The 12,642-nt window shown below is 40.2% G+C and overlaps 1 protein-coding gene across 22 annotated transcripts in view; it reads left to right on the top strand.

Annotated features, from left to right (window-relative positions):
• MYCBP2 (MYC binding protein 2) overlaps positions 1-11,808 on the top strand; it is a 119,635-nt gene extending 107,827 nt beyond the window's left edge. For all 22 annotated transcript variants that reach the window (XM_072135393.1, XM_072135394.1, XM_072135376.1 and 19 more), the window contains 13 exons: positions 1,513-1,796; positions 2,078-2,174; positions 3,069-3,188; positions 3,551-3,652; positions 4,001-4,129; positions 4,388-4,520; positions 4,774-4,877; positions 4,968-5,156; positions 7,190-7,297; positions 7,542-7,751; positions 10,278-10,385; positions 10,478-10,643; positions 10,831-11,808. In XM_072135393.1, coding sequence (XP_071991494.1) covers positions 1,513-1,796; positions 2,078-2,174; positions 3,069-3,188; positions 3,551-3,652; positions 4,001-4,129; positions 4,388-4,520; positions 4,774-4,877; positions 4,968-5,156; positions 7,190-7,297; positions 7,542-7,751; positions 10,278-10,385; positions 10,478-10,643; positions 10,831-10,946 — 1,866 coding nt within the window. In that variant the 3' untranslated portion in view covers positions 10,947-11,808. The remainder of the gene's footprint in view (positions 1-1,512; positions 1,797-2,077; positions 2,175-3,068; positions 3,189-3,550; positions 3,653-4,000; positions 4,130-4,387; positions 4,521-4,773; positions 4,878-4,967; positions 5,157-7,189; positions 7,298-7,541; positions 7,752-10,277; positions 10,386-10,477; positions 10,644-10,830) is intronic.
• Positions 11,809-12,642: the final 834 nt, after the last annotated feature.

The raw sequence follows: 12,642 nt of genomic DNA, 5'->3' as shown, positions 1-12,642 counted from the left end.
TAGTATCCACTATATAGATTATTTTTTTTTTTTTTTATTGTATATTTTTGTTAAATATAAAGAACAGGGATTGATCTGTTACATTCCAATAAAAAAAAATACTTCAATAGATATTTCTAAAAAAAAAAAATGATTTGCAGTACATATGCATTGTATTTCATTAATTGATACCTCTGTATGAAATAGAACAGTGTGTATTAAAAAGTCCCAATGGAGGCCGAAAGAACACTCTTGTATTCACACTCCGTATAATTTGGAGGGACACATGGGTCCTTTGAAAACATGGTCATGTAACTAGCTGCATACATTAAAGGGGTTCGTCCATGAAAGTAAATTCAAAAATGTTAAACCCCTAGTGCTGTTTACCCAATAAAGATAATTTATTTATTTTTTTACCCCCTTACTTTACAATTTTATTAAGTTTTATTACTGTTTTAGTTCCTGTAACTCTGTGATGGTTCGTGTAATATTCCAGAGTGTGTGGTGGAACTCTAAGCAGACACTTCATGATTCCTCTGTGCTATGAGCTGCTGTATGCTGACAATCTGCTTACTTTATCTGGGTACAGGGCTTATCTAAAATTTTATTTAGCTTCTGAACATTCACTTGTATCTGACACAGAGAAAAAGAGAGATGTGGCAGATCACAGATGAGATGATGAGATCCATGAGATGGATATAACACACCATGACACGCTGACCTCTGCCAACTAACCTAATCAATAAAACAGAGTCGGCTCTGGTCATCTTGCCTGTAGCTAGCAGAGTACTACTGATTGCCGGCAGGAGGTGCCTGTGTCTAAGCTGGTATTGTAATGTGGGAGCAGGAGGCAGAGAGCACTGCAGTGTGCAGACAAGAGAAACTATTTATGAGATGAATCCAAGCATAATCAGAAGATTTACAGTTGGATCTAGGGACAACCAAAATGTTATACAGCAGGACTGTTTGGAGTTTAGAATTATATCTGTGAAATTCTGTATTTTTGTTAATAACCGTGAATTAGAGAATGTTATTTTTTATTAGAGTATATTTAAGAATTTTTACTTTTTGGGAGTACCCCCTTAAAGGAACACATTTAATTTTTAAAAAATTAATAAATTTGCAGCCAGATCACATCTCCCATAGAGTTCTATGGCACCTTGTCATTGTGCGAAAAGCACTTGGTGTCCGGCTGCAGCACAAAATATAGGACATGTCCTATGTTTTGCCTCATGTGCTTTGGCTTTCAATGGAGAGGGGAAGGTTAAGAAGAGCTCACTCCCCTTCTCTTCTCCACTTAGCAGTGCTTACACCCGGGATCTAGTCTGGGCGAGCATGCGGCCATGTGAATGAGGCCAAACGAAATGGGATGCAAAGAAAAGTTGTTGATACGTGTTACTGCAAGGATTTAAGTAAAGAATTTAAACAAAAAAAATGGTGATACATTCCTTAACCAGCAAAACACGGTCTGAAAAGTCCCTAAGAACTGTGCAGTCACTGGTTTCTGAGTTGTATTTTTTGTTTGGTTTACAGGTAACGTCATTGCTTCGTCGTGTTTTACCTGAAGTGACTCCGTCTCGTCTTGCTAGTATCATAGGAGTAAAATCTCTCCCGCCTGCTGACATCAGTGATATTATTCATTCAACGGAGAAAGGGGACTGGAACAAGCTCGGCATCTTGGATATGTTCTTGGGTTGCATTGCTAAGGCACTTACAGTTCAGCTGAAGGCAAAGGGGACACCCATTACTGGCACAGCAGGAATGAGTGCTGGAAAAGGAGTCACGACTGTCACTTTACCAATGATTTTTAACTCCAGGTACAGTCAGACTGAAATTTTTACACCTGACACCTCTAGGCCACATGCTCTGCTGCCAATATCTGTGTTACTGACAAACTAGATGGCAAGGGAAGCGGCTGCATTTGTTACATGGATTAGTAATTAACCGTTCTGGTCATGTTCTGCAATAATACTATATCTATTGAATACTATATCTAATTGATATCTATAATCTAATACTATATCTATTGAACATACGTGACTGGATGGCTCCTGTGCTGAATGCACTTTTTTATATAAGCTTTTTTCTATCTGTACAGTTACCTAAGAAGAGGTGAAAGTCACTGGTGGATGAAGGGCTCAACACCAACTCAGATTTCAGAAATCATCATTAAACTAATCAAAGACATGGCAGCTGTAAGTATGGAACAATATTTATTTGTAAGACAATGGAAAAGAACGTGAGAAATGACTGTTGCCCTATTTCAAAGGGGGATCTGCAAAATGTTATATCGTATATACTTGTGTATAAGCAGAGTTTTTCAGCACAAAAATGTGCTGAAAAACCTCGGCTTATACACGAGTCAATTTTAAAAAAAAAATTTTAATACTCATGAGGGGGGAGGGCAGGCTGTAGACATGAGGGGGGGGCAGGCTGGCTGTAGACATGAGGGGGGGGCAGGCTGGCTGTAGACATGAGGGGGGGGCAGGCTGGCTGTAGACATGAGGGGGGGGCAGGCTGGCTGTAGACATGAGGGGGGGGCAGGCTGGCTGTAGACATGAGGGGGGGGCAGGCTGGCTGTAGACATGAGGGGGGGGGCAGGCTGGCTGTAGACATGAGGGGGGGGCAGGCTGGCTGTAGACATGAGGGGGGGGGGCAGGCTGGCTGTAGACATGAGGGGGGGGGGCAGGCTGGCTGTAGACATGAGGGGGGGGGGCAGGCTGGCTGTAGACATGAGGGGGGGGGGCAGGCTGGCTGTAGACATGAGGGGGGGGGGCAGGCTGGCTGTAGACATGAGGGGGGGGGGCAGGCTGGCTGTAGACATGAGGGGGGGGGCAGGCTGGATATTACACCCTCGGCTTATACTAGAGTCAATAGGTTTTCCCGTTTTTTTGTGGTCTCGGCTTATACTCGGGTCGGCTTATACTCGAGTATATACAGTACTTTTTTTTTTATTTAGTTTGTATAAAACCTTTTAGAACCCATCTTTGTGCCCTCGTGGTAGCTTAATGAGATTTTTTTTTTTTTATTATTATGTAATCGTTTCAACAGTAAGTAAGCAGCAGGTTTTTTGCTTAACATTATTACAGGGGCACTTGTCTGAGGCCTGGTCCCGTGTCACCAAAAATGCAATTGCAGAGACAATCATTGCACTGACAAAAATGGAAGAAGAGTATCGTTCGCCCGTGAGGTGTATCGCAACCACCAGGGTAAGTTGTGTCCTAGTGTGACTTTCAGTGTATAGATCGGGACATACCTGTGGCTGCATTTATTCAAAATATTTTCAGATGCATGGTTGCTTATCAAATGGTAGTGGGTGCTGTAGATTAGGGTTCCTACCCCATTATAATGTAATAGAATTCAATCCAGGTTTAGGATACTGGTAGGTAAATAATACACTTGGGTTCTGTCTCCTAGTGGCAGGAACTGTGCCAAAGGTCTTCACCTATGGCCACTGACGACCAAGTGTCAGAAGTCATTGGTAGAACCAGGAGGTTTTTTCTCATTCAATGACTTCCAGGCACTTTTTTTTTTTCCTCCACATGATAAAAATAATATTGTGTCTTTTTAGCTGTGGCTGGCTGTAGCATCACTCTGTGTACTGGATCAAGACCATGTGGACCGGTTATCTTCTGGAAGGTGGATGGGGAAAGATGGGCAGCAAAAACAAATGGTAACCTTGTGACCCTTGTGCACACAATGCAGATGTCTTGTAATGGCTTAAATACCCAATATCCTTAACTACTTTATTTTGAGAAAGGAATCTGAACTGATAAATTTTTGTTTTGTTTTGTTAGTATTTTTTTTTTTTTCTTACATATTGGGTGCATATTCTCACATAGACAACAAACTGGAGGTTGACATCTACTTTATTTTTTGTCAAATCCCTCAGATTTTGGCAAAATTGGTCAACCATGTAATGTAGAACATGTCTCCTGCCCATACTTGATATATTAGACTTGGGCAAAATTCTGTATCAACTTTCTTTTTTTTTTTTTTTCTTCTTCTTCTTCTTCTTCAGCCCATGTGTGATAACCACGATGATGGTGAAACTGCAGCTATCATTCTGTGCAATGCTTGTGGGAATCTGTGCACAGACTGTGACCGCTTTCTCCACCTCCATCGACGAACAAAATCCCATCAACGGCAGGTAAACCTGACCACATGCTGCTTCTAGTTCTCTATTTTGTGAGATTGTGCGGGATTACAGTGGCCTCAGTGTAAAGAAAAAGATACCCGCATGATCATCATTAAAGAAATTGGACAATCTCTTATCTCTCCATATTGAAAAGGTTTCGTGCAGTAATTATTCTCTTCTGACTCTTCATCCTAACAGAGTAATGCACCAAATAGCGTTTTTTGTAATAACCGTGAACAGTTGCATACATCAGATGTTTTATTTTTACAGGTATTTAAAGAGGAGGAGGAAGCCATTAAAGTTGATCTCCACGAGGGCTGTGGAAGAACCAAGTTATTCTGGTTGATGGCGCTAGCAGACTCAAAAACTATGAAAGCAATGGTTGAATTCCGAGAGCAAACAGGTAGGATTGTGGTTACATTTTGTAATGATGTACTGATAATGTATAATGTACTGATTTTGTTTTTCATTTATATTTGCCTTTTAATCAAATGATGTTGAATCCTGAAGATTTATTTTAACAATTAGCCTCATATATTGCTGTAGTTACAGTACAGGCCAAATGTCTTGTGGTTAGCAGCCAACCACCATCCATACAACCCAAAGACCCATGTGTACATATTAGTATATCAATATACTCTATTTGTTTCATATAGGAAAGCCCACAAGCAGCAGCTCTGAAACGTGCCGTTTTTGTGGTTCTAGAAATGGGACTGAGTTGTCGGCTGTAGGCAGTGTATGCTCAGATGCAGATTGCCAGGTTGGTAAAATATCCCTTTTTTTTTAATAAAAAAAAAAACTTTAGTACTGTAGGAGTTTTAAGTTGTTAATGGATGTTTCTGGTTTGCAGGAATATGCCAAGACGGCTTGCAGCAAGACCCATCCATGTGGGCATCCATGTGGTGGTGTAAAGAATGAGGACCATTGCTTACCCTGTCTACACGGCTGTGATAAAAATGCAACAAATCTCAAACAGGATGCAGATGACATGTGCATGATCTGCTTTACTGAAGCACTCTCAGCAGCTCCTGCTATCCAGGTTGATCTCATGCTCCAGAATGCTTTACACAGCCTTGCTTATTTTTATTGTGCACAGAGTGAATTTTGAAACCCATTTACCCACTTTTGTTTTTTTTTGGGGGGGGAGGGGGTTGTTTATTTTGTACCAGTGAAGTTCTATTCAGTGGTATGCACATATTTTTTTTTTTTTTTTAGACAATAAGATGCACCCCAGATTTAGTGATCCATAAAAAAGGAAAAATATATTTGATACTAATTAAAAGTTCCCTGTGGCCTGCAGTAATACTGACGTCTGTATGGTTGGTGGAGGGAGAGAGAAGTGCAGGGGCTCTCATATCTTTAGGAGATCTGGTGGAGCTCTATCAGCTGGGTCAGTGGCGTCTGGCAGTGCTGGATCCATCTGATCTTCGCATTATAAAACACGGGTAGATTTTTTTATTTTATTTATCTTGTTAAAATTTCTTAGTCCAAAAATTATTGTACCATATTTTTAGGACTATAAGGCGCACCATCAATAAATGCCTGCTAAAATATCTAGGTTCATATATAAGGCGCACCGGATTATAAAGATGAATGACCAGCAGGTGGCAGACCTGTGCAGCTGTTGTCTGTAAGTGTGGTTCATATATAAGGCGCACTGGACTATAAGGAGCACCTTTGATTTCTGAGAAAATCAAATAATTTTAATTGTGCCTTATAGTCCCAAAAATACAGTGTATGTTTTATGAGAGTAACTGTATGAGCAAATGATCCAGCATCATTACAGTCTCCGCTATCAATATTTTGGAACTGTGGGAGTTTTGTTTAGTTTTGTCCATAATACTGAATTATTATAATTTTTTCATTAGTTTTAGGTCTTGAACTAAAAAAAAAAACTAGCAATGAAGTCAACTTTTATAATATACATGAGGGCTATCGCTGCAGTCCATTGTGTTGCCATATTGCTCTACTGAAATTATTTGGGCACAGCCAGCAAATGTATTGGCCCTTTTCAGGGATTAACATTTTATTATATCTGCAGCAGAGGCATTAAGGGTAGCCAACTTTCCCAAAGGCTCAGGATTCTGCATAGCCTTTACTCTAGTCATAGATGGGCAGCAAAACTGGTAGTGGAGCTAGAACCTGTGTATACTTCAACATTATTATTCCATTATCGGACTCCGTAAAAGTGAAAAGTACTGGCCACTGTACCCCATGTTTTTTAGTGTGTGTGGGGGGGGCATATATGAGGTAATTTACCAACATACATCTATTACTAGTTATGCATCGCATTCTTGATATGTAAAGTGAAGTCTCCTGTCTTTTACCTCATCAGCCAGACATTCCTGTGCATACAATGGCCGCAGATGGAGGGTCATGTGATCTCTAACTGGCAATTGTTCATGGACAGATAAGATCACATGACTCTCCATCTTCGGCCATTTTATGGTCAGGAATCTCTGGCTGTTGAGGTAAAAGACAGGAGGCTTCACTTTACATATCAAGAAAGTGTTGCAGAACTATTAAATCAAAATCAAGCATGATAGTCAAGGAACACTTACTCTTAGATACACTGTGACTGCTAATCTTATATTTGTTATCCATGGCCTCTTCTATAATCAATTTTTATAATTATTCTAATGAGCTTGAAAGACTACGGAGGCAGTTCGGAGAGCCCCTCTTTCCTGCAGATACACGGGCTGTTACAATGATCTTTGTCCTCCCACCAACCCTGCTATTTCCATCCCCCCTCTGCCTGTGTAATCTAGCAGCAGCAGGAAGTGAAGAGGAAGGGGAGACCTGCTCTACTCAGTGTAACAGTCTGTGAAGCTACAGTACAGAAGGGCTCTAATTATATACCCGTAGACCTTCAAGTTTATTTCTGGAATTATAAGTTGATTTTAGAAGGATAACAAATATAAGATGATTACCACAGTCACAGTGCCTGGATCTATGAGTAAGTGTCCCTGGTTTATCATGATGGATTTTGTTGGTAGATTTCCTGTAAGTTTTGGAGACCCTAAGCTGTGATAATGTGTAAGTCTTAATGTTTACCAATTTCTTTGTTTATAGCTGGACTGCAGCCACGTGTTCCACTTGCAATGTTGTCGACGTGTCTTGGAGAATAGATGGCTCGGACCAAGGATAACCTTTGGCTTTATGTCCTGTCCTATCTGCAAGGTTAGTTATACAATTGTACAATACAGTTTCATTTGTCGTCTTGTGCCCACGTAATAGAACACGCATTCAGTGCAGATTAGTAGAGCAGTTTTGTGACCGCTGGACATGTTTCATACGCACTGCACAAATTATCTCCATTTCTCTCCAAGTTTTAGTCATTATGGTCTCACTTACCTGCTTTACTTGATGTACTCATGTATCTGATGTCAGAATGGAAAGTAATTAGTCTTCCTTTTATTTGCAGAACAAAATAAATCATTCAGTGTTAAAAGATCTTCTAGACCCAATCAGGGACCTTTATGAAGATGTGAGAAGAAAGGCTTTGATGAGGCTGGAATATGAAGGACTACACAAAAGTGATGCAATCACAACGCCAGGAGTACGCTTTTACAATGACCCCGCCAGTTATGCCATGAACCGATACGCCTATTACGTCTGCTATAAATGCAAAAAGGTAATGGCTGCCATGATCAGATCCTGGTGTGTGTTGGTGGCATTAGCTTATTAAATATTCCAATAGCCCTCCAGGAGCAGTTGGAATGAAGAGCAACTGCCTAGTTTGTCAGATTTGCTACTTTATTGGGGCTACTTTATTCCAGGGATACCCTGGAAGGGAGTCAAGTTTATGATTTACAAGTATAAAATAATCCAACAATTTGTGAACATAGTGGTCAGCATTGTCACCCTAATGCAGGGAGAATTTTGGGTGCATAAGTACCTCAAGATTTTCAGCTGTTGCTGTAGAAAGCCTGATTTTGATGGGAGGCCTACCTCAAAGGCAGCTCTTCATGCACAATGTTTTATCCTGTTGCCCCTTGAAGAGGTGACGTACTTGCCAGTGAGTGTCTCATAACCAGAAATCAGACTCCAATAGTATGTTATTTGTGGACAGTCAGTTTCTATATTTCATTTCTTTAGGGACTTGTGCAGACCATATATGGAGGCCGTGACCTGACCACACAAACTGTGACTAGCTCACAGCTACCATTGACTTCCAATATGCCCTGCGACCGTGATGTGCGGCCGAGCTACAAGTCATAGAACAGGTCCTATTCCTGCCAAGATTTCCATTTGTCCAACCTTGCTCCTATGGAGATGGGAGGGGGCAGCATTCCTCACCCTTCCCATCTCCACCTACTTATGTTAAGCACATGTACAGTGACAAGAGAAACATGGCAGTAGTTTATTGTGTGGACAGGAAAGATGAGATGGATAACTCCCCACCCCCTTCAACCAAAAGTAAACTAACAATGACCTTCATTCAGAAATGACTTTTGGGGAGTTTCCCAAGAGCCTGGAGCCTATAAGAGGCTACAGTCCAGATTAATTTTACACTAGGTGTTGCCTGCTGTAGATTTGCACCCTAGACTAGCAGACTCATTTTATTGAATCAGCAGTGTACATACAGTAACATTACGTTAATAAGCATATGGTAGTGTACAAATAGGCCGGATAAATGGGCCTAGTTTTTTCCTGAGTTTTATAAACCGCTCTCTCATAATAGTGAGGTTAAAAACAAAGGGAAACAATCATATGCGGCATACGAGGTCCCATAATGTAACCTCCGCCCATCTGCAGAAACGCAAACATCTGAAGTCATAGCGTATTAACCCCTTAACGCTGAAGCCACTTTTCACATTCCTGACACGGCCCATTTTTTCAAATCTGCCCTCTGACACTATAAATGGTTATAACTTTGGAACGCTTTAACGTATCCAAGTGATTTTAAAATTATTTTCTCATGACACATCGTACTTCATGTTAGTTGAAAAATTTTGGTGGTATGTTTTGCATTTATTTATGAGGAAATCAGATATTTGGTGAAAATTTGGAAAAAAAAATTGTCAATTTTGGTTTCCTTTCTTTTTGTATTTTTTGGAGGTCGTACACCGTACACTAAAAATACTGAAATATCTTTATTCTACAGATCACTACGATTACGGTGATACCTCATTTATATAGTTTTTCATTTATTTTTACAATTTTACTGGAAAAACTAATATAGAGGAAATCTCATTTGTTTTTGCATCGCCATCTTTACGGAGATATAGCGCTAATATTTTTCGGTTGACAGAGCTGGTTTAGGGCTTATTTTTTGCGTGTTGAGTTGTTCTTTTCAGTCATACCTTTTTGGCGTACATAACTTTTTGGACATTTTTGGCGAGTTTTTGTTTTTTTTTTGTTTTTTTTTGTTTTTTTTACGGGGTTCACCGAGCGGGTCCAGTAATGTTACTGAGTTTTTGTACAGATTGTTACGGACATGGCGATACCAAATATGTGGGGGTTTTCTGGTGATTTTGTGCTTTATTACTTTATTAGATATGTATAGGGAATGTTTGTGTTTAGGGGACTTTAACTTTATTTAATTCATTCTTTTTATTAATAAATGTATATATGAAGTGTTTTTAACATTTTTTTTTAACTTTAACAGGTTGGCTTGAACAAGCGATCCTCTGTTCGCTCGTTCAAGCTCTTCTTCACATAATACAGTGTAATACAGATGTATTACACTGTATTATGTGACACACTGAGCATGCTGCCGATACTCCCCGAAGAAGCTGCGTATCCGATTTGGCGCATGGGACCCTTGCACGCCGCGATCACACGAGACGAACTCCGATCGCGGGTACTAGAGACGGGTGCCAGCTGTAACATACAGCTGGCACCCCATGCTTCTGGTACCGGCTCCGTTTAGGAGCCGGTACCAGAAGCATGACGTAATAATACTGCAAATTGCGGGAACCTACCTCCCGCCATGCAGTATTATTACGTCAAATGTCGGGAAGGGGTTAAAGAGAATCTACCTCATAGATCCAGGCATATGTGTTATCTATTTGTTATTCCTTCTAAAATGCAGTTTTATTTGGAAGATAGTTTGTTCTCGTTTTCCAGTAAATATATGTAACATTTTTGGCATGAGTGAATGTATGTCAGACTTAATGTTAAAGACTGTTCAAAAAATACAAATTTCTTTTTTTAGGCATATTTTGGTGGGGAGGCTCGCTGTGATGCTGAGGCTGGCCAAGGAGATGACTATGATCCAAGAGAGCTGATATGTGGTGCATGCTCCGACGTGTCCAGGGCTCAGGTGTGATTCTCATACATTCTCGCGAAGAATATACACAGTGTAAAATTAGATCTATGTGACTGAAGCCCCTTCTCTGTTTTCCTTTGTGACAGATGTGTCCCAAACATGGTACAGATTTCCTAGAATACAAGTGTCGATACTGCTGCTCGGTGGCCGTATTTTTCTGTTTTGGAACTACACATTTTTGTAATGCTTGCCATGATGACTTTCAGAGAATGACCAGCATACTTAAAGAAGAACTTCCACATTGTCCTGCAGGTCGGTGGCGCAGCTCTTCAGTGTTTTCTCTTGGTGCTAAAAGGCCATTGAGATAGCAGGGGACAGTGATGTCACTTTCACTTTCTGCTCCAATGCTTTCGTGCCTGCAGCTAAAGACCCTGAATAATTGCCAATTTTGTAGGTAAGATGGATTATGACTTATGGATTATTTTTTTTTCTTTTGTAGGTCCAAAAGGCAAACAGCTTGAAGGAACGGAGTGCCCTCTTCATGTGGTCCACCCACCCACTGGAGAAGAGTTTGCCCTGGGCTGTGGAGTGTGCAGAAATGCTCACACTTTTTAAAATGAGCCCATATTACTTTTCCTGTTTTTGTTTTTTAATCTTTGCTCTGTGAATTTTGAGATGGACTACAGCAGTCCATCACGCCAGGCAGGTTCTGGACGACAGCATCCGGTCAGGATGGGACCACTTAAGAGTCTACGAACAAGGTTGAACGGGAAGGAGGCACCAGATACGGCTGTGTATTCACAATTCATAATCTTCATACCAAACTCAATGTTTTCTCTTAAACTGATATCTACTTGTGAGGTGCTTGCATGTGGTCATTACATAGAGCGCCACAGACAAGGCACCAGATGTGTATAAAATGCTTGGATACACAGCATATCGTATCAAGGATATATAAATATATGTATACAGTATATGTATGATGAGAAGAAAAGTTACAGTAATGAGCACTGACTTTCCAATAGCCCTGTACGCGTATATCTGCATCTCGTGGAGACAGAGGAGTATATATGTTTATCTTCTAGACTGTTAATAGAACTCTCTGGTCCTGGAGAGCTCTGCAATGTGCTCCGCACAGAGGAAAGAGACATTGCGTTTGGTGGGCACATACATAACAAGGTATAAAAGTTGTAACAAATGCTGTACATAGTACATAAAGATATCAATGTTTGTCCCGTATAAGATTTACTACATTACAAAGGCAGTTTCATTTAACTTTCCGGGTTATGTTTGAGCCTGAAATTTTAATGAAGTGCAATACTGAGTGTGCCTCATATCTTTGCAGATGTAAACTTTATGGAATGTACATGTCAATAAAGCCACTGTACATTTTTATACAGTGACAGTCTGGTGAATGTTTAGGATCTTATTTAAGAGGAATGGCTTTTAAAAAAGAAAAATAAAGACTTAAATCAGATTTGTGATCTTCCTAATTTCCTTTTTTCTTAATAACTATTCCCATTTATGGTTTAAAATTTGGGCTAAATCAACGACTTTTTCAAAAAATGTACACATTCAGTGGATAAAATACCAAAACACTCCACAAACTTTAATAGCCAATTTCTCCTGAGTGTAACAATACCCGAAATGTGGCGGTAACCTGCTGTATGGGCACACGCCAGGGCACTAAAGGGAAGGTGAATCATTCAGAGCAGATTTGCATATTTTTGCCGATTTGGATATTTAAAGGAAATCTACCATCTTTATTTGATGCATTATGAACCAAACATACCTTGAGGATTCTGTAGCTACACTGATGCAGAAACATATCTTGTTTAATCCCTGTGCTGAGTGGTTTTGCTGGAAAAACCATTTATAACATTCAGGACCTTGGGAAAGCTGGATTGCTTCAACCTGCCATTGATAAACACATTCTAAGGACCTTTCTGAACTGTCCAGCTGGATCACTCATACAGCATCTGGGGGATGGTGCAGTGTCGGGCATGATGCAATGATTACATCATTCTCTGGAGCAGTGTCGCTTCTGTGCTGGGGCTTGGTGCTTCTCCTCTCACATTATCATAATTTTGTAATAGTTTTTTCAGCGAAATCACTCAGCACAAGGATTAAACAAGATTTGTTTCTGCATCAGTGTAGTTATTGCATTCTCAATTTATTTGGTTCATAATGCATGAAATCAAATGGTAGAATTCCTTTAAAGGGAACCTGTCACCAGGAGACCCATTTTTAGCACTCCCCCAGTACCCACAGAGCATATTACATACACTGACAAAGTTTTTGTATTAAAAAG

Source organism: Engystomops pustulosus, chromosome 2 (genome assembly GCF_040894005.1).
Source record: "Engystomops pustulosus chromosome 2, aEngPut4.maternal, whole genome shotgun sequence".
In the NCBI taxonomy this organism is placed as follows: domain Eukaryota; kingdom Metazoa; phylum Chordata; class Amphibia; order Anura; family Leptodactylidae; genus Engystomops; species Engystomops pustulosus.
This window is presented reverse-complemented; position numbering and strand designations above follow the sequence as displayed.